This window comes from Pteropus medius, unplaced genomic scaffold, assembly GCF_902729225.1.
Source record: "Pteropus medius unplaced genomic scaffold, Ma_sr-lr_union100, whole genome shotgun sequence".
Taxonomy (NCBI): Eukaryota; Metazoa; Chordata; class Mammalia; order Chiroptera; family Pteropodidae; genus Pteropus; species Pteropus medius.
The window spans coordinates 4,269,708-4,290,181 of NW_024355990.1; the positions used below are offsets into that span (position 1 = coordinate 4,269,708).

General features: G+C 57.9%; 3 protein-coding genes across 6 annotated transcripts in view; 1 reads left to right on the plus strand and 2 right to left on the minus strand.

Annotated features, from left to right (window-relative positions):
- The window catches only part of EXOC7 (exocyst complex component 7), a 93,743-nt gene extending 85,189 nt beyond the window's left edge, over nucleotides 1–8,554 (plus strand). Inside the window, exons 26-39 of one of the 4 annotated variants that reach the window (XM_039859521.1) lie at nucleotides 754–846; nucleotides 1,657–1,725; nucleotides 2,667–2,812; nucleotides 3,081–3,233; nucleotides 3,502–3,600; nucleotides 3,961–4,023; nucleotides 4,322–4,388; nucleotides 6,067–6,132; nucleotides 6,423–6,543; nucleotides 6,809–6,904; nucleotides 7,615–7,678; nucleotides 7,880–7,921; nucleotides 8,045–8,178; nucleotides 8,374–8,554. In XM_039859521.1, coding sequence (XP_039715455.1) covers nucleotides 754–846; nucleotides 1,657–1,725; nucleotides 2,667–2,812; nucleotides 3,081–3,233; nucleotides 3,502–3,600; nucleotides 3,961–4,023; nucleotides 4,322–4,388; nucleotides 6,067–6,132; nucleotides 6,423–6,543; nucleotides 6,809–6,904; nucleotides 7,615–7,678; nucleotides 7,880–7,921; nucleotides 8,045–8,178; nucleotides 8,374–8,476 — 1,316 coding nt within the window. In that variant the 3' untranslated portion in view covers nucleotides 8,477–8,554. The remainder of the gene's footprint in view (nucleotides 1–753; nucleotides 847–1,656; nucleotides 1,726–2,666; nucleotides 2,813–3,080; nucleotides 3,234–3,501; nucleotides 3,601–3,960; nucleotides 4,024–4,321; nucleotides 4,389–6,066; nucleotides 6,133–6,422; nucleotides 6,544–6,808; nucleotides 6,905–7,614; nucleotides 7,679–7,879; nucleotides 7,922–8,044; nucleotides 8,179–8,373) is intronic. The other 3 variants (XM_039859518.1, XM_039859519.1, XM_039859520.1) reach the window with 3 other exon arrangements.
- Nucleotides 8,555–9,248: 694 nt separating this feature from the next.
- On the minus strand, nucleotides 9,249–13,228 carry ZACN (zinc activated ion channel). Its single transcript, XM_039859527.1, has 9 exons — nucleotides 12,677–13,228; nucleotides 12,470–12,594; nucleotides 12,301–12,345; nucleotides 12,025–12,131; nucleotides 11,616–11,785; nucleotides 10,748–10,872; nucleotides 10,442–10,652; nucleotides 10,141–10,305; nucleotides 9,249–9,708 (listed from the first exon to the last, which is right to left on the minus strand). The coding sequence occupies exons 1-9, from the start codon at nucleotides 12,774–12,776 to the stop codon at nucleotides 9,518–9,520; spliced, it is 1,239 nt and encodes a 412-aa protein (XP_039715461.1). The 5' UTR covers nucleotides 12,777–13,228; the 3' UTR covers nucleotides 9,249–9,517.
- Nucleotides 13,229–13,874: 646 nt separating this feature from the next.
- GALR2 (galanin receptor 2) lies at nucleotides 13,875–16,841 on the minus strand. The gene is made up of 2 exons (XM_039859523.1): nucleotides 15,961–16,841; nucleotides 13,875–14,760 (listed from the first exon to the last, which is right to left on the minus strand). Exons 1-2 carry the CDS (start codon nucleotides 16,326–16,328, stop codon nucleotides 13,971–13,973), a joined length of 1,158 nt encoding a protein of 385 aa, XP_039715457.1. The 5' UTR covers nucleotides 16,329–16,841; the 3' UTR covers nucleotides 13,875–13,970.
- Nucleotides 16,842–20,474: the final 3,633 nt, after the last annotated feature.

Consider the following 20,474-nt stretch of genomic DNA (forward strand, 5'->3'; position numbering starts at 1 on the left):
GCACGTGCCCTTTCCCACCGCCCTCCCTCTGCTCTCTGCAGGGTGGCTTCTGTTAACCCCTCTCAGCTCTCGGGTTTTTCCCCATTGCTTCGGTGTCTGGCGCTCGGTGTTCGGGTACCTTCAGCGCGTGGGGCCGGGCTCCCTCGGGGTCTCCACGCCTTCCTTCCGTCCCAGGCACTGTTCTCGCAGGAGGCCCTCTCCCGCCTCACCAGCTCCTGGGCACTGTTTTCCAGTGACTGCTGTGGGCCGAGTCCCAGCACTGAGCATGCCCAGAGAACTCTGCCTGGCATTCACGGAGGGGTGCAGGCCTCCCAGCTTCGAGGTGCCCCAGGCTCTGCCACCTGGTCGTGCCCTCGGGGTGTGAGAGCTTCGTCACCAGCTGCTCCGGCCCTCATCTGTTCTGATCTCAGTGCCACTCGGCAGGACTTTTTATTTTGGCTGCTGCTGGTGGATCTTCGTCCACCTCATCTTCACCCTCTGCGCTTCCCAAAATGAGCTCAGAAATAGAACAGTGAGCGTCCATAGCAGAATCAGGAGGTCTGTTGAGAGAGCGAAATGTGTTTGTTCCTTCCTCTCTGTCCGCAGGGTCTCTGGCAGTCCTGGGGAAGGGCCTGCTGCGGGAGACGGTGCCTGGGTGCGCTTACTGTCGGGGGGCCGGGGGCGGGGCCGGGGGGCAGGTGGAGGGCCGCTGCTGTTTTCTCTCACTCATTTCCTAGGTCTTCTTATCTCCTCTCTGTGTGGCTCTGGTGACAGGGACGATCCGGAAGGCTCAGAACCTTCTGAAACAGTATTCCCAGCATGGTCTAGATGGGAAAAAGGGGGGCTCTAACCTCATTCCTCTGGAAGGTAACCACCCCGTGTTCCTCTCCCGTTCCTCCTCCTCCACCATGTGTTCACTCGCGGGGCAGGGCAGAGCCTCAGCCCCCCAGGAGGGCCTCGGGAGAAACCCTGAGAAGGGGGCCGGGTGGGAACAGCATGTCCCTGTGCCCCTCGCTGTGGCAGGTGCAGGGACAGGTTTCGTGGCCCTTGGCCTGATCCTGTCTGGCTGATGGCAGCTCTGCCCTCCTCGACGCTTCCCACTCCCTCCCTTCCCTGTCTCTGTCCTTGTCTCCTGTTTGAACTCATAGAAGGTTCTTTGTCACGGGCAGCCCTTTCACGCTCAGACCAGCAGTGGCAGGACTGAGCCGGCCCAGGCCTCCTGGCCACCCCCTGCACCCCCACGTGCAGCATGGGGACGGGCAGCCTATGGGAGGCCACGTCTCTCCTATCAGAGGAAGGACAGCCCCACCCCGGGGGGCCTGACCAACGAGAGAGGGCGTCCCCATTCAGTCGGCAGTGACATTTCCCTAACTGGGTCTCTAGCTGCTGGAAGCTCTTCAGACCCCTCGGTCCTTGCAGCTTTCTCTTGGCCTCTGGGCTCGGGGAAACCAGCTCCCGAGGGTGGTGCAAGGCACTGCAAGTCAGGCTTGAAACGGCTGTTCCCAAGGTGGTCTGAGGCAGAGGAGGGGCTCAGAGCCCTCTCTGGTGTCCCTGCCCCAAACCCCCATCTCATACCCACTCCCGGAGATCGAGGGCTTCTTCCCAGCCCCCCGAGGGGCAGCCCACCCAGCCCCTGGATAAACGCTGCTTGTGTTTGTGCGGCCGACGTCTCGCTAGGTCACGAGCATGATTTCCAAGTTAAGCACCTGTCCGAGGCCCTGAACGACAAGCACGGGCCGCTGGCTGGTGAGTACCGCAGCCCAGCCTGAGGGCAGCCGCCGCTGCCTTCACAGCAGTCACCAGACGGCCTGCCCCGCCTGGCCCAGCTGGCCGCTCTGCTCTGAGGATGGGCCAGGCCCAGTCGCCTCTCTCGCCAGTCTCTCTCTTTCGGGCACTAGGTCTCCTTGCCTCTCTCCAGATGGGAGTGCATACCTGCCTCTCGGGGCCTGGGCCAAGGGGAGAAGTGGCCGCGACTTGGAAGGTGGGCAGGGAGTCCCTACAGCTGGCTCCAGCAACAGCTCCAAGCTCTGCCTCCTGGGAGCCCATCCCTTGGCGCATAGAGCTAGGTTGCCTGCCAGCGCCCCCGCCCCAGCCTCTAGGAGCGGGGTCCAGCCTCCTCCTGGGGCAGCTGACAACCAAGGAGCCCTCCCTCCCTGAGGCTCACATCGCCTCTTCTCAGATTTTGACCGCATGCCAGCTAGCCTCATAGGCTGGGGCCCACCGCCTTCTTATGTTCCCGAGGCCTGGCCAGGCTGGTAACTGCCTTCAGAGGCCCAGCATTTTCTGAGATGGACGTGCCTGCTTCCTTGAGGTGGGCACTGCTGCCTGCCCATCCTCGGCTGCCCTCTTTCCATACAATTCAGAATTCTTAACCCTGGGGTCAGACACACGCTGTCCGGGAAGAAGATTCAGGAAGCTTCCGTCCTTGTTCTTTTATCCGCGTCCCCACCACCTCCAGCACCTGTTCATGGCAAAGCTGAAAGCGAGGCCAGGAGAAAGGCTGGACTTTTCCCCTCGAACCCGGTCGGGCCTGCCAGAGTCCTCAGCTTTCTGCCCGGACAGTGTTCCTCCTCCCCATCTGCTGCCAGTCTGGCCCACAGGCCAGGAGCTGGGGAGACCCCTTCCCCCCATAGCAGGGAGAGGGCTGCCCCCAGACCAGCAGCTCAGCGACACTGCTGTCCCCCCAGGGCGAGACGACATGCTGGACGTGGAGACCGACGCCTACATCCACTGCGTCAGTGCCTTCGTCAAGCTGGCCCAGAGCGAGTACCAGCTGCTGACGGAAGTCATCCCCGAGCACCATCAGAAGAAGACCTTCGACTCCCTGATACAGGTCCTGCCCTGCCCCTGACCGGACGTCCCAGCAAGGGCCGCCATCGAGTTTGGGCCGGGCCCGTTGTCTGTAGCCTCCAAACACAGCCACCGCCTCCACCTTGCATCCCAGGGAACTGTCCTGGGTGCTGTGTCCCTGTCGGCACCTCCCATCCCCCATCGGAGCGTACTGGCCCCCCCGACACCCTTCCAGGTGCCCTCCCTGTCCCTGGGAACCAACTCACCACTCCTCGTCCCCTCCCTGAACTGTGTCCTCGTCCCCCTCTCAGGATGCGCTGGACGGGCTGATGATCGAGGGGGAGAACATCGTGTCCGCCGCCCGGAAGGCCATCGTGAGACACGACTTCTCTGCGGTGCTCACCGTCTTCCCCATCCTGCGGCACCTCAAGCAGACCAAGCCCGAGTTTGACCAGGTGCTCCAGGTATTTGGGCGCGGAGGCCCCTGGGGACACGAGGAGGAGGAATCCCGCTGCCTGGCATGGCCTCCCAGGAGAACCGCTTTCTCTGACCCCACACCTCTGCTCAGAGGGTGAATGGAAGCAGCTCACAGGTTTCGTGAGTGACGGAGAGGCAGCCATCTGGGGTGAGGGGCAGGGAAGCGTCTGGGAACACGCCAGGCCACGCGCACAGGCCGCGGCCGAGGACAGTGGCCGGGGCTCCGGCCCACTGAGTAGCTGCGTGCTTCCTCAGGGAACGGCCGCCAGCACCAAGAACAAGCTGCCGGGCCTCATCACCTCCATGGAGACCGTAGGCGCTAAAGCGCTGGAGGACTTCGCCGACAACATCAAGGTCAGCTTACTCCTCCCATTGCCACGGCCAGCTTGCGGGGCTGTGAGCAGGGCCACCAGTGACCTGGCTCAAGGACCCCTTCCGAGAGTGGCCTCCAAGCGGGCGGGTCTGCCCTGAGGCAGAGCTGACTGGCCGGCAGTCTCCTGCCAGTACCCACTGCCTCCCTTTCTTTCCCAGGGGCCCAGGGCATAAGGCTCCTGCCCCACTTTGCCTAGAATGTCTGTCTTGCTTACCTTTGTGCGGAGGGGCAGCCTGACACCTGTGTGCCAGGAGGGGGCGCCAGGAGCAGACTGACGGGCAGGCATGGGCCAGAGGCCTCCTCGGAAGCTGTCTCAGGGAGCGGGGCTGTCTCTTCCACAGAATGACCCGGACAAGGAATACAACATGCCCAAGGATGGCACTGTGCACGAGCTCACAAGCAACGTAGGTGCCGCCCGAGGTCACCTGGCGGGGCCTAGCCTGGCCCAGAGCCACCCATGCCTTCACTACTGGTAGCTAACGGCAGGAGGGACCGTGGAGTGCTTAGCGCCCCCAGCAGACGGGGTCTTTTCCCCGAAAGCCAGACCCGAAGCATGAACCGTGAAGTGTGCAGCCCTCTTCGCTGGCAGACCCTTAGCCCTGCCCTTGCCGTGGAATGGTCGCGGGGGGTGCATAGCGGGAAGCAGTCTGACCTCTGGGTCCTGCCCTTGGCCTTCTTGGACCCATTTTCTCCCCCATGCAGGCCATCCTCTTCCTGCAGCAGCTCTTGGACTTCCAGGAGACGGCGGGCGCCATGCTGGCCTCCCAAGGTACTTGGCACCTCTCATTGGGGCCCCCTGCCCCGTGACCCCCTCCTCCCTCTTGCCTGGAGACATGGGGTAGGCATTGGCCACCTGTGGTGCAGTTTCCTCCAGCCCTGTGGGGTGCGGCCTGTGGCGGGACACCTGAGCTGGTTGGGCCCTCTGTGCCCGAGCATCAGGAAAGGGTTTCACTGCCTTCCTGACCCGACCCCCATCCCTTCGGCTCCCTCTGGAGCACATTTGCTTGTTAGAAGGTGCCCTTCCCACCTCGCCCCTTCGTTTGCATTTTTCCCGCTCCTCTTGTGTTCACCTGTCCTTCTGCAGTGGTCCCCAACCTTTTTGGTACCGCGGACTGGTGCTCCTGTGAGCATCTAACGCCTGCTGGTCTGAGGTGGAGCTGAGGCGGTGATGCTGGCGCTGGGAAGCGGCTGCCAACACAGATGAAATTTTGCTCACTCGCCCGCTGCTCACCTCCTGCTGTGCAGCCCTGTTTCTAACAGGCCACGGACCAGTAGCAGTCCGCGGCCTGGAGGTTGGGGTCCCCTGTTCTAATGAGTCTCACACAACTGACCCTTTCGGGGGGGCTGGCATCTTAGGGCCAGCCTGATGACTTCCCAAGGTTGGCACATGAGGAGACACACGTCTCCAGGTCCTTCCTGGCCCTGAGACGCAGCCCAGCTTGTCAAGGGGCGAGGAGCCAAGGCAGCCACTGGCCTGCAGTTGTCCAGGTCCCCACTGCCCAGTGTGTGTGTTCCCTGGTCCTCGGCGGGTCCAGCCGGGGTGTGTCCTGCTGTCTGTCTGGCTGTCGTGGGGAGCAGATGGGATGCCACGCCATTTCTAACCTGTTTTTGCACTTTGCATCTTTCTCCTGTCTTTGTCTCTTCCTCCTTCCCCTCTGTGCGCACTGCCTTTCACTCCGTAGTTCTTGGGGACACATACAATATTCCTTTAGACCCCCGAGGTAAGCAGCAGGGCTCTGCAGCCCCATCCTTCCCCCCCGGAGGCCCCGTGGGGACAGAGGCACTGGGACAGACTCAGGACCTACTGGGGAGTGGGGATCAGAGGGGACATGGGTTCCTTCAGAGTACCCCCAGCTCTCAGCTTCCTGCATGACCACTTTCTGTGTCCAAGCTTATCTAGGCAGCGTCCTGCTGTCGCCAGCACCCTGAGTGCCCGGCAAGGCTAGCCCAGCGCCTCCCTGCCCCCACCCTCCTCCCCTTGGCCTTCCACTCTGGATGGGCCGCAAGTCCCCTCTGTTCAGCAGGGCCCAGTAGAGGAGGTGGTGGGAAGCGGGGGAGAAGGGGGAGAGGCCACGGGAGCCCGTTCTGACTCTGCTATTGACAAATGGGATAGGTGGGCCTCGTAGATACCACCAGCATGGGTCGGGGGCCGAAGGGCAGGGGCTGTCCCACTCCTGACCTGCCAGCCTTCCCGCTGATCCTGGGCTACCCCATCACCATAGAGGGGCTTGCCCTGGGGTCCAGAAGGAGTCCAAGGGAATGCTCCCTGCAGTGGATGGGGAGCCGTGGAGGCCAGTTCTGCTCCGAGCACCCTTCCGTCCCATCTGCAGAGGAAGGAGGGCCCAGGGGCCCCTCCCAGCATTTCCTCAGTTGCCCTTCAGGCTGAGGGAAGGCCAGAGAGGGTCTTGGCTGTCGCCTCTGCAATGACAGGACCTTTTCTCTCACAGAGACCAGTTCTTCAGCCACCAGCTACAGCTCCGAGTTCAGCAAGCGCCTCCTGAGCACCTACATCTGTGAGTACTCTCCAGCCGGCCAGCGCCCCGCGCCCTGCGCCCCGCACCCTGCCTGTCCTTCCCCTCTCCTTGCGCTTTCCTGCTGTTCCGGGTCATCCTCCTGAGCCCCCCTGACCTTTGGGATTACAACCTGACCTCTGATTCGGGGGCCGGGGAGCTGGGCAAAGGGCTCCCGAGGCTCGGGGCGTCTGGAGTCAGGGAGGGACGAGGAGTAACAGGTTTGTGGGTCTCAAGATTGGGTCATTTTAGTCAGACTGCCATGTGGGTGTGGCCACATCCATCCTGTGCAGGTAAAGTCCTGGGCAACCTGCAGTTGAACTTGCTGAGCAAGTCCAAGGTGTACGAGGACCCCGCTCTGAGCGCCATCTTCCTGCACAACAACTACAACTACATCCTCAAGGCCCTGGAGAAGTAAGTGAGCGCAGGTGCCGGTCTGCGGCCCTCACCTGGTCCGGTGCCCGCCCTCCCGGGGCTGGCTGTACCCTCCCGTGTCCAGTTGGGGAGGGCAGCGTTTCCTCTCCAAAGTTCCAGGACCCAGGGAGGCGTGGGTGCAGCTGCCTTCTTAGAGCTCTTGAAAGTGGGGCGGGAGGGGCAGGGCCTGCTGGTGCTGCTGCGGGGCTGCAGGCCGTGGGAGCCAACTGCATCCTTCTCTGCTCCCTCCCCTACCCTACTGCAGGTCCGAGCTGATCCAGCTGGTGGCTGTGACCCAGAAGACTGCCGAGCGCTCCTACCGGGAGCATATCGAGCAGCAGATCCAGACCTACCAGCGCAGGTGAGAGAGGCTGGCCCTCTCCCCCACCCCCACCCCGATTCCCACCACGCACTCTTCCTTCTCAGAGTCCCAGGACGCTGGGCCCAGATGGAGTGGGGTCAGTAATGGGGAACTGTCACCTGTGGACCCAGTCATGTGTTTAATCACATTCGTGGGGTGGAGATAGAAGCCCCCCTCTCGTACCTCTGCTAGCTCTCACCCGGCCCACTGTGCCAGCGTCTTCAGAGGGTAGTCTGCCTGCCGAGGGCGAAGCTAAGAATGGTAGAAGGGCTGACTGCCAAAGGCGTGGGTAATATTTGGCCCAAGCAAAGAGCAAGGTTGCAAGAGCCCTTGAACTTGGCTGAGCCTCGCTCTGCAGTGCTCCCTCTTCTCCTGGGTCGGTGTCCCTCTGTCCCTGGCCCCTCCTTTTCTTCTCATCTGCTTCTCCGTCTTAGTTTGCCATGGTACTGACGTGAAGCATAGTTGATAGTGTGTGTTCAATTTATTGAGTGCTTTGTTATTTGTTCTTAATTTTTGAAGCAGGCAGTTCAATCATGTTCCCAAAGAAACTTCTCAGTTACGTTTTGCTTAGTTGTGACCCAGATCAATTCCTGCCCTCCCTCCCCACCCACCCTGAGTAGATCAAGAGATTTAAGAAACAAAACAAACCAGCCCCAGGAAGCAGCAGCTGCCTGAGGCCGTCCCTCCCATGCTTCTCTCCCTCTGGGCAGTTGGTTAAAGGTGACTGACTACATCGCTGAGAAGAATCTACCTATGTTCCAACCGGGAGTCAAGGTGGGCTGAGGACCTGGGCTGGGAAGGGCTGTCTGGCAGATGTGATACTTTTCGTTCCGTCTCGGGGAAGATGGACAGGAGTCCCGCCGGAATGGGAGAGTGGAGGATGCGTGTGGCCATTGGGGAGGGCTGGGCCGGGGTGTTTGGGGAGGGGTAGGGGCCGTCGATTCTGCTCTGAGGAAAGCTCTCTCGGCCCCCCAGCTCCGGGACAAGGAGCGGCAGATGATCAAGGAGCGGTTTAAGGTGAGTGGGGTTTAAGGGGCGTGGGGATCGCACCCCCTCCACCGCTCGCTGCTGCGGTCGTAGCAGCAGAGACCTAAATACTTGTGTTTGGGTGGCTTCTCTTTCCACCCTTTTGGTGGCCAGGGCTTCAATGACGGCCTCGAAGAATTGTGCAAGATCCAGAAGGCCTGGGCTATTCCCGACACAGAGCAGAGGGACAAGATTCGCCAGGCTCAGAAACACATGGTCAAGGAGACCTACGGGGCCTTCCTGCACAGGTGAGCCCCATGCGCCTCACTCCCCCCACAAGACCTCTGTGCTCTTCGAGAAAATGCAGAGGGGGTGGTAGGTCTGGGTGGCAGATCCAGTGCCCTGGGCTTTGGTGTGGGGCCCTGGCACCCCGGCGGGAGGGCTTTAGGCTGAGGTGGAGCAGGGGCGGGCTGGGCTTCCCTCCGACCTCAGTGCCTGGTCAGGTACAGCAGCGTGCCCTTCACCAAGAACCCTGAGAAGTACATCAAATACCGCGTGGAGCAGGTGGGAGACATGATAGACCGCCTCTTCGACACGTCCGCCTAAGCCTGCCACTGTCCCTGCCCGGTTGCACCAGACCGGCCATGTCATTGGACACATAAACCAGTGTTCACTTGCCTCTGGGCTGGGTGAGTTTGCCGTCCTTTGGCACAGGGACATTTCTTCCCTGCCCGTGCTAGGAGCCCTGTCCCTGGGTCCTTGAGTCTGGCTTCTGCGTCTTCCCACAGCCCCCACTCCACACCAGACCAGCACACTCCTGGGCACTGGGCTTCCTGCACACCTTGAGTTTTATGTCCCTGACTGCACCTGCAGGGGACTGTGATGGCTTCAAGACAGGGAAGGCCAGAGAAGGAAGACACAGGCCTGAGCTCACAGCTGCCTCGTGTGCACAGCAGCAGGAGGGCACAACCACTCCTCCACCAGCCCAGTTCAGAGCTGGGGGTGGAGCCCCCCACTTCAGCCCAAACGCACAGGGGGGCTCAAAGGAGCAGGCTGACCACAGCCAGAGGCCTGGGGCAAAAGCAATCAGGATGGACCTGCTCTCGCATTTAGTGCAGAGGGCGCATTCCCCATCACCCGCATCCTGAGGGCTGGGGGTGTTCTGTCCCCAGCTGGCCGGAGCAGGAGTGCTCTCTCTCCATGCCCTCAAGGGCCCAGCACACCTCAAGAATGCAGAGCCGTTCTGATCACCCTCTGCAGCCTGACTCTTGGGCCCCGCCTCCTGGTCCCCAGTGCCTGCTGGCCCAGGGCCAAGCAGCAGTGGTTGCATAGGAGCAATTCAGCGGTGGGTGCGGGCTGGGAGACTGGTGGCCACTGCTGAGAAGTTTAGGAGTGGAGTGAGGGTCGGGGTGTGAGGTGGGGCCCCACCTCCATCGGACAAGAGTGAACAGCTGAGCTCAATGAAAATGAAGGCAGACCCTTGGGTGCACTTGAGCTTGGGTGATGGGTTTATTTCACACTGCTTACATGCTAAAAGAAGGGAGAGCTCAGGGTGGCCTAGGGTCCTCCAGGCTTCAGGAAGAGAGTCAGCGTCCCTCGCTGTCTCTCCAGAGACCCCGTCATGGCCCTCCCCCAGGTCCTGCACTGTTACAGCCTGGGCTGCCCACCATGGGGCGCGTCCTTGCCAGGGGCTGGGTCAGACTTGCACGTCGTCCACATCCAGAATCCAGCGAAGACAAACTGGCTACACACCACCCCCGCCACATACACCAGGAAGAAGGTGTGGTCGGCAGCCTCAGCCCAGCTCCTCCATGGCCCCTGTACTCCTCTGGGGGCCTCTGTGGGAGAGAGGCAGGAAAAGGAGCAGCATTTCAAGGCTCACCCAGAACAGAAGGGTGAACCCCAGGGCCTGTCAGCTGTGTGGCCTCCTTCCTGAGACCTACAACTAGTGAACGTTTGGGTCTGGCCCACTGTAGGCCACCTCCAGTTGAAGAAAGACTCTGCTAGAGAGGCTCCAAAGGCACAGGGTCACCTCCGGGGGTCCAAAGTCATCCAGGCCTTTAAGAAGGCTGACCTTGCTCCCTGCTCCAGACCTGCTTCTTCCAAGGGCTGATGTGGGAACAGTGGGGCATAGACTACAAGGAGCCTCTAATAGCCAGGCCACTTCCAACGCCAGCCCCAGGCGTGCATCCTGCCAGCTCTGCCCCGTCAGACCTGCTCCCGGCCTCATTCCTCACCCACCCCCAGGAAAGGCCCTAGCCCCTACCCACCTTCAGGATTAGGCCCTGGGTTCCCAGGGTCTTGCCGCTCCCCTCTCGGAGCTGGGCCGGGGCTGCTCTTGGCCCCGAGGTGGCCACAGGCCAGGAGCCCCGCCAACAGCACGGTCTCCATGGTGCTGATGAACAGCAGCAGCAGCAGGATGGTGAAGTAGTAAACTGGGGAGGGGGCGGGAGCATAGGTCAGGGGCCAGCCTGTGCCTCCGGTGCCCGGGTCGCTGAGCAGAGGTGGGGAGAGAGAAGGCCAGCCAGGCAGAGGGCCCCTGCCCCGGGTGGGTGAGGGCAGAGGGCTTACTGAGCAGTGGGTTGCAGGAGGAGGAGCTGGGCAGGCCGTCCACCAGGGAAGAGTGGAAGACGAGGTAGCCCAGCAGCAGAGTCACTTTGTAGGCAGTGCGCTCTGTGGCCCGAAGGGGCAGGAGCCCCCCACACACATCAGCCAACAGCAGCGCCTCCCCGGGTACCAGCAGAGCTATGATGGCCTTTAGTGCCGTATTCTGTAGGCGCAGCTGGAAGGAAGAAAGTTGGGGCTTTCTGGGGGGGTGTGCAGAGGGTGGGCAGGGCAATGCTCCATCAGCCCTCTGTCAGCCTCTCCCCGACTCACCGTCACCCGGAAGCAGGGTACCAGCTGCTGGGGCAGGGCTTGGACTTTCAAATCCCGAACCACATATTCCCGCTTGACACTCACAATCTCATTCACCACATGCGCCTGGAACTCCAGCTCCATCGCTAGGGGTAGGGATGAGAATGGTGATCTAGGAAAGAGATACCTGCCCCCACATCCCTCTCGGGAATAGGGGCAGGGACAAGCTGGTGCCCAGGGATGGAGACTTCTGATGGCTGCTTGGGGCAGGCTTGGAGATGAAACTGAACCATACAGGGCTTCCCAAACCTGAATCTGCACCCCTAAGTTTTCTCCAGTTAAAGGAAGGGCCTTATCAGATTCATAGACAGATTTTTATGTAAAAATAAATACACTTCGCACACTTTGTGGAGTGGAAGTGGTCCCAGACTCATCCACCAGTGTGTCATCTCACACCCAAAATACTAGAATTCATGCCCTGTAGTATTTCCCGGAGGCAGGGGTTATAAGGGAAGGATGGGACTTCTCTGCCAAGTTGGACAGTGTCACCTGAGGGGTCTGTGAGATATTGACTGGGTGGCGGCACCTTCAGGATGTTTACACAGATGAGGCCACGAGCTGAGCTTACACCATTGGCCCAGCCGCTGTGGTTTGGCCCTGGCTGTTGAGGGCAATCGCCTTGGGGTAGCTGAGGGACAGAAGACCGAAAGTGGGGGGGGGCTACAGGGAGGACAGGGGAGATCTAGTGAGAGGTGCTCCGGGATCCATTCAGCTCCCCTAAGCCTGGGGGCTAGACTGGGGTGGACGCAGGCTCACCACCCCCATGTCAGACGTGGACCCGAGGCTTCCCCTCTCCTCCCCCTCCCCCCAGCCCCTGTCCTGTCAGCACCAGCGTTGCTGAGAGCGTAGAAGCTGAGGGTGCAGTCACTCCGGTCCCTGGGGAAGTGGAGGAGCTCAAAGTCACAGTTGGTCTCTGTGGTGAGGGCCAGGTGGAGTTCGACGTGGCCATCTTGATCCACTTGGGCCCGTAGGCTCTGGTCTTGCCAGTCCACCCAGAGCCTGCAGGAAAGGCACCACAGCTGGAGGCCTAGCCTCTTCTCTGAAGGGGGTGCAGGGGGAGAGTCAGGCACATGCCCAGCTGCCATCCCCTGACCCCAGGGTTCCAAAAGAGAGGCGTGCCAGTTGCCTGGCAGGGTGCCCAACAGAGAGATGTTCGCTCAGAGGGCCTCCAGGTTCCAGATGGGGAAGACAGGGATATGCGCAGTGGTTCCTGGGACTGGCACTCCCGCCTCACTTACGCCTCCTGGATAGTGAGTCCCGGCGTCCACAGTGAGTTCCAGGGCCGCGTGACCATGCGCCGTGGGTATACGCTCCCGTTCCAGGCCAGGCGAGTGTCCAGCCAGGACTGGGGACACAAGGATGCCACTAAGGTGCTGGCTCTCCACAAATTTGTGCCTCTTGGCTTGGCAGGTTGATGAAGGCCAGTACTTCTGAGCTGGACTCAGAGGGTTCTCCTGTCCCAACCCCACCCTTTTATACTCCCCCCCACACACACACACACACTGGGCGCTCACCAGCCGAAGCAGCAGCATGGAGGACATTGTGTACCGCAGGATGTCCTGCAGGAGGGGGCAGCGTGTCACGAAAGAAGGTGGGAGACCTTAGCATGCCAGGGGCTGAATCCTGCCCCACACCCAGCTCAGCACTTGGGCCCCACCTGCTCCACGGCCTGAGGACACTTACCACGTTGAACACATTCGACACGACCACCTGCACATCCACGAGCAGGGGCGAGCTCCCGTTTTTGGGAATCTGGATGATTTCCTGAACCTCCAGGGGTGAGTTGGCATCAAAGAAGGATGGCCAGGCTGAAGGATGGAGGGCGAGGTCACCTGGAGGCCCCGAGGCCCAAATCTCAAAGCTCACTACCTACCAATGCCTTCCACTTACCAAGCACTGGCCTGTGGAAGTGACGACGGCCCTGGACGGAGGACTGCGTGGTGCCTAGTCCGAGCAAGGCGACATGGAGCAGCAGCCGCAGGGCCATCATTGGCGGCTCCACGGAGGGGCAGGGCAGAGCAGCGGCACCGGAGCTCCAGCCTCTAAGTCACTTCTCTGGGGTACTGGGCAGTTTGTCGAGGCAGCTGCTCTGTACCATGATCCTGGAGCCTTGGACTTGGCACCCCACGCCCACCCTGGGTTCCGCAAACACCCGAAGACAAAGCCCGGGACCCAGCCCTGCACCTGCTTAGGCTTTCCTGTCTCGCTCCATTTCCACCACCTGGAACCCGTTGCCACATTCTAGGCCCAATTTGGGCAGACGCCACAGGCCTACCTTGCTTTCCAGAACGAGCCTGGCTAAGTACCCAAACCCTTGCCGAAATGCCTTGCACTCAACGATAGGAAATGGGCACACCCTTAAGAGTTTTCCTGCCTCTTCTTAAGCCCTGAACCAATTTCATATAAAAAGCTTTGGCTTGAGGACTCCAGGAGGGGGGCAAACCCGGAGACAGATAGAGGCTAGCTCATGAGCAAAGCCGGGAGGCATCCCTGTTCCCGCATCAGATTCTCAGCCTGCCCCAGTCCAACGCTGCCTTAGAACCGCTGCTGTGCGCCCTGGAGCAAGACCGGTGGGGTTGGAGCGAGACTTTCTGGCCAGGAGAAACTGAGTTCTGATCCCGGATAGCTGCAGCTGAAGCAAGGAAAGAAAACCTCAAGGCTGAAAGTCTGTAGGCACCGATAGGGCTGCGGAGACTCCGAAGGGGCCCAAGGAGCTGGGAGCAGGCTAGGACCCGCCACACACTACTGCACGAGCGCTGTGAGGAATATAGTATCCGCATCTGTCATCGACCGATTTTACGGAATGCGCTTAAACACCCTGCCTGCCTTTGTCGTGTGCATCCGCAGCTGCTGGTTTGCCAAACTATATACACCTGGCGCCTCCGGACGGCCACGTGCAAAGAGCCTTCGGGAGTCCGGCGCTCCCCAGCCTCATTTAAGAGTTCCTATGCGGATTTTAACTCGGCTGTCTTCCGCTCTCTCCCTGTAGCTCGGCAAAGCACCCTGCACCCAAGCCTCTGTGAAGTCCCAGAGGCTTCTTGCCACGGAGCCTCACGACTGTAAGATTCACAGAGACACAGGGCATCACTGCACGTGAAATAGTTTGCGCATTTTATTAACAGGCGAAACTCCATCTACGATCCCCAGACATGTGACTCCAATCTTTTAACACCCTAAGTGAGGCTCAGGTCACATTAACTGCCAGGATGCCGTTGGGGGCGTTTTGGTCCAGCCAGGGCAGGCCTGGGACCCGGCGCGAGGCCGAGCCGCTAGGAGGCGCTGGCGCAGGGGCGGAGAGCGCGGCCACCTCGCTCACATGCGTCAGGTCTGTGGACTCGCGCTGCAGCGCGCTGCCGCCGCGGGTGCCCGGCGCTGCGACGCACACGCGGCATGAGGCTCTGCGCGGGTCGTGGCGCAGCAGGCCCTCACAGACCCTGCGGAAGCCCTTGCGGAAATGCTTGGACACCAGCGCGTAGACAATAGGGTTGACGCACGAGTTGGCGTAGGAGACCAGGTGCGACAGGATGCGCAGCGCGTAGGTGGCGCGCGTAAGTGGGAAGTGGCCAAACCACACGCAGAGGATAAGCGCGTGGTGAGGCATCCAACAGAGGCAAAACAGCGCGGCCACGATGATTATCATGCGCGTCACTTTGCGCTTGGCGCGCCGGGAGCCGGAGGCCACGGGATCGACAGCGCGCCAGAGGTAGCGCAGAGTGCGCGCGTAGGTCAGACCCAGCACCAGCACGGGCAGCAGGTAGCTGAAGACAAAGGTGCAGAGGTCCATGGCGCGGCGGCGAGGCGCGCTCCACGCCGGGTGGCACACGGTCAGGTTGGCCAACTGCGACTGGCGGTAGTAACTCAGGTAGGGCCCGGAGAGGAGCAGCGACAACCCCCAGATGAGCCCGATGGCCGCCAGGGCGTTACGACGCGTGCGCAGCTCACGGGAGTGCAGCGGGTAGCGGATAGCCAGATACCTGCGGGTCAGGCCAGGAGGGGAGACGTCAGCTGAAAGGGAGGATTCGCGGGAGCAGGGCGGGACCCCTGCACCTCAAGTACCACACCCACTCTCCAGGAAGGTCCGTAGCGCACGGTCGCACCGCACAAGTCTGGAGCGCGACCCACGTTATCCCGGACACTCAGCAGCGTGTAGATGTGCGGAGGGACCTAGCAGCCAGAAAGGCACGCGTATAGGCCATTCATCTGCTCTTCCCGCGACTAAGACCACAGTCATACTCCATCCTGGAGGGCACCCCGAAGGTCGTACAGGCATTGGGGCCCGGAGAGGTAGGACTCAGGCGCCTTGAAGCTCTAGCAGACAGCCTGGAGACACGTCAGGCAAAGTAACGCGAGGGGATTTCTCAGGGAAGCTGACGCTCTGTGGGTCCCACCGGCGCTCTCAGAACCTACACCTCCGTGCTCAATGGAACTGAGGGGTGTATGGGGAATGTGGCCTCTCCTCGCTGGTTGTCCAGGGGAGGTGGGGAGGACGTTGGGGCGGAGGAGCCAGAGAGACACCATAGTCAGACCCAGATTTCCTTCCCAGGAATCATCCAGGTGTCCTCCTAAGCTCCAGCTGGGAGGTGGTGAAGCTCAGGCGCCCTCCTCTCCCTGCCCTTGAATGGGGCCTGGAGGTGGGGCGCAGAGGGGGTGGGACCGAGCTAGGGACCCAAATTCTGCTGTCCGGACCAAAGTCGAAAGCACCGAGCAAACCGTGGTTTCGAGTCTAGCGAGGTGGAGGCGCCTGTGTTTGACGCCAGGAGACAGAACGCTGACTTCACGCACACGATTACTGCATAGGTGACTCTGCTCAAGTCACTTACAAACTCAATCTCGTCTATAAATTGGGCATAGTAATTCCTCCCATCCCAACCCCACAGGGACGTTGAGCGCAAGCCAGAACAAGCATGGGAAACGCTTTGAACCTGGAAACGCTGCTCTTCCGCATCCGCGGCTCTGGAGAGCTCAGGTCTCCAACCTGCAGCCCCAAGGATGCACCTAACGGAGGGACACCGCGGTCCCCCATTCTTATTCTTTCTCCCGTTTGTCTTTCACTCCCTTTCCGGTCCCTTTGCTGTCTTAGTGGCTTTTTGTACTCTCTGCAAGTCCCTCCTTGATCCTCGAGCCCTGCCCCCGCCTGGGTACCGGACCTGTGGGCCGCCAGGGCGCTTGCTTACCTGTCCAGGGAGACGGCGGCCAGCGTGAAGCTGCTGGCGTGCATGGTGAGGAAGATGAGGAAGTGCACGGCCTTGCAGAGCAGCGAGCCGAACACCCAGTCGTCCAGGGTGTAGATCGTGGCCTGGAAGGGTACGCAGCACAAGATGAAGCACAGGTCGGCAACACCCAAGTTGAGAATGAACAGGTTGGTGGTGCTAACCGCCTGGCCGCCACGCAGCAGCACGGCCAGTACCAGTGCGTTGCCCACGGTGCCCACGAGGAAGATGAGCGCGAACAGCATGGGCACGATGACCGCCTCCGGCTGCCGGCTGCCCCCGCCGCCCGCCTCGCTCGCGTCCTCGGCCCCAGGGCCACCCGAGCCATTCATGGTGCCGCCGAACCAGAGGCTATCCGGGCTCCTACAGCCTCCTGGGTCTTGCCGAGCGTGCGGCTCCCACGACTCCGGCCGCTGCAGCGCCCAGTGCAACTCCGCGGAGCTGCGGGCAGAGTGAGCCTCGTCGCGGCTGGAGCTGGAGACCGCGATGCGCTGGATCGCAGGGAGGAGCGAGCAGCTGGAGGGGTGGGATGGTCCCCCAAGGCGGCTGGCCACGCGGAGGGAAGTGCTATTCAGCAGCCCCAGAGCGTCCCAGCTGAGGCACGGGCAGTCCACTCCGGGGACGCGGGGCCCTCTGGAGAGGTCCAGCCCCCGGGTTTGGGCTGTGCGGGGATGAGCGGCGCACTGACTGACCTCCCCGGCAGTCGCCAGAGTGGCGAAGGACCGACCGCCCGGACCTGCGTCTGCGCGGCGCTGCCGGGACCCCGCGTTCTTCCGCGCTTCCCTGCAGCCTGGCGGGCTAGCGGAACCTCCCCGGGGGAGTCTAGGAATATTTCCGGGAGGATCCGTGGGGGTGGGGTGGGGAGGTGACGAGGCGGAGGTGGATTGGATGGCCGGCCGCAGTATTCCAGAACTGGCTAGTGGGACGGCCCCAGCGTGTACGCCACCCCGCTTCCCATTTCTAATTCCCGGGAGCACGGAGCCTCACAGGAACCCCAGAGAGCCCCGGTGGGGAGGATGGAAGGTTTCTGAGGGACCTTGGTTAGCTTCATCTCATTCCCTTCTCACCCATTGAACATTTTTCCCTCCAATTCAATCCAATAAATACTGAGCATCTCCTGTGTGTCAGGCGCTGTCCTGGGCCGCTACGCCTGAATTTCTTCAGCTGTAATTTGGGATAAATAACACCTCTGAGGGCCCTGGTGAGAATGGAATGAGAAGTGTCTGAGAGGTGTGACTCTGAATGATTTGAATTCTCCTTACCCTGGTCAGATATCCAAAAAGGGAAAACTAAGGAAATATAAAACAGCAGAGTCCAAAGCGCTAATTGCATTTCCCTAGATGGCCAGGAGGGCGTTTAGGTTGCAATAAAATTTTAAATATTTGTTTCTAATTTTGACGTATTAGTCATCAAGCATTTGTGATGTGGAAATCATTGCAGTTTCTATAGAACTTAAATCCCCTGGTTCACGGGTCTGAAAATCACCTTCTGCCACTGTAGCTTGATCTCTGCTTCACCTTTCCCTGCTCTGTCCCTTGGGTCCCAGTCAAGAACATTCTTTTTCTGTTTCCTCCCAGGATCTCAGTCTCAGGAGCTCAGCTACCTACTCCTCTGGGTAGTAGAAAACCTTATTCACACCCTTGCCTTACCTGCCTATTCATCAAATAGGAAGATAATAACCGTTCATGTTTATGAGATACTCGTCATGCACTTATTCAGTAACTATTTGTTAAACACCTAATCCTTGACAGGCACTGTTTTGGGTCCTTGGGATCTACCAGTGATCTCTACAGAGATCAAGGCCCTCCATGGGCTTCTTTTCTAGCAGGTGAGAAGTACAAAAACACAACTCAAGTAAGTTTTTAATCTATTACAAGTTGATAAGTATTTGCAGGCAAAGTAGATCTGGGTAAGGTAATTTGGGAGTACAAGGGGTGGGTGGTCAGGCAGACCTCGTTAGGAGGGTGACATCTAAGCAAAGACTCAAAGGAGGTGAAGGAGCTAGGTTAGCAGATATTAGGGGAAGAGCATTCCAGATAGAACAGCCAGTGCAAAGGCCCTAGAGCAGGCGTGCGCCTGGGTCCCTAAGCAGGGAGGCTGGTACGAATAAGTTGAATGAAGAAGGACGAGACTGGCAGGGAGGAAGTAAGAGGCATAGCATGCAGGTCTTTTTTTCATCTTAAGGACCGAGGCTTCTAGTCTGAGTAAAATGAGGAGCCACTGCAGAGTCTTGACGAAAGGGCTAACATGATCTGACTTACCTTTTTGAAAAAAGCTGTATTGAAATATAACTCACATACCATACAATTTGCCCATTTAAAGTCTTTATTTGGTTTTTAGTATATTCACAGAGTTGTGTGAGCATCACCACACTCAATTTTAGAATATTCTCGCTCCTCCCCAAAGAAACCTCTACTCTTTAGCCATCGGCCTCCAATCTCCACCCCCCACTCCTAGCCCTAGGCAACCATTACTTTCTGTCTACAGATTTGCTTGTTCTGGACATTTCAGATACATAGAGTCATACCATATGTGGCCTTTTATGTGGCTTGTTTCACTTAGCATAATATTTTCAAGACTCATCTACATCGTAGCATGTATCGATATTTCATTGCTTTTTATAGCTAAATAATATTCCATCGTATGGTTATGCCATATTCTATTTATCCATTCACTTGTCAATGGACATTTGGGAGACTTTTCTAAGATTTATTATTATTTTTTAAACAACTTAATAAATTTGTTTATTAAATTAGTTTTAAGTATACAGTACGTTAGTTCGACATCTATAATATTCATAAAACAATCTCCCCAATTGCTCCCTCCCTCCCCTGGCCCTCCACTTAGCCATCATGTTAATACTAACTGCATTCCCTCTGCTGTGCTCCCCGTGCCCAACTATCAACTACTAAGTTGTACTTCTTTAACCTTTCACCTCTTTCTCCCAGCTTCCCAACCCCTCTCCGCTCTGTCCGTCACCAAGTTGTCCACTATATTTGTGAGTCTGTTTTTCATCAGTTTGTTCTTTTCGTTTCTTAGATACCGTCTATAAATGAAATCGCATGGTATTCATCTTTCTCTGTCTGACTTATTTCACTCAGCATAATAACCTCTAGGTCCTTCCATGTCATTGCAAATGGTAGAATTTCATTTTTTTTTTATGGCTGAGTAATATTCCATTGTATATATGAATTATAAGTTCTTTATCCAATCATCTGTTGATGGGAATTTAGGTTGCTTCCATATCTTGGCTATTGTAAATTGTGCTGCCACGAATATAGGGGTGCATAGATATTTACGAATTAGTGTTTTGGTTTTCTTTGGATAAATACCCAGAAGTGCAATTGCTGGGTCAAAAGGTATACCTATTTTTAATTTTTTGAGGAACCTCCATACTGTTTTTATAGCATAAGATTTATTTTTAATTGTGGTAAAATACACAAAACATATAATTTACCATCTTAAAAGCATTTTAAGTGTACAACATAGTAGTTAAGTATATTCACATTGTTGTGCAGCCAATCTCCAGAACTTTTTAATCTTGCAAAACTGAAACACAATAACTCTCCATTTTCCCTGCCTCCAACCCCTGTGAATTTGACTACACTAAATATTTCATATAAGTGAAATGACACCATATTTGTCTTTTATGACTGGCTTATTTAGCACAGTATTTTCAAGCTTCATCCATGTTGTAGTATGCATCAGAAATTCCTTTTTAAGGATGGATGATATTCCATTGTATGGTTATACCACATTTTGTTTATTCAAGTGCCACTGGGTGTCTTCCATTTGACGTCCATCGTGAATAATACTGCTGTGAGCAGTGAGTGTACAAATATCTCAAGACTCTGCTTTCAGTTCTTTTGGATAGATACTCAGAAGTGGAACTGCTAGAGCATACGGTGATTCTTTAATTTTCATAAGAACTATCATACTGTTCTCCACGGCGGCTGCACCATCTTACACTCACACCAACCGTGCACCAAGATTCCAATTTCTCCACATCCTCACCAATGCATGCTATTTTGGTTTGTTTTTTTCTTTTTAGATAGTAAACATCCTAATGACTATGAGGTGACCGTTTATTGCGGGTTTGATTTGCATTGCCTTAATGATTAGTGGTGTTGAGCAATTTATTTTAAAATGCATCAGTTCATTTAATCTTCATAACAACCATCTTAATTGGTTATCCTTATTGCACAGACGACGGGAAAAGGTTTAGAGGGAGAGTAAGTTATTTGCCCACCATCTCCCAACCAATAATAGTGGAGTCAGGATCGGAACTACAGGACTCAGATTTCAGAGTCCACAATGCCCTATGGCACAGCGAAGAGCCATAATCTCCCTCGCCTCTACATATCTCCCTCTTCCGACTGCTCGCTTATAAGTCCAGAAAAGGGAACAGGTCCCTAGCTGTCACAGTTTCCACACCAGGATGCTGCTTGCTGCCTCCACTAGCGCTTCCTCTGACCACT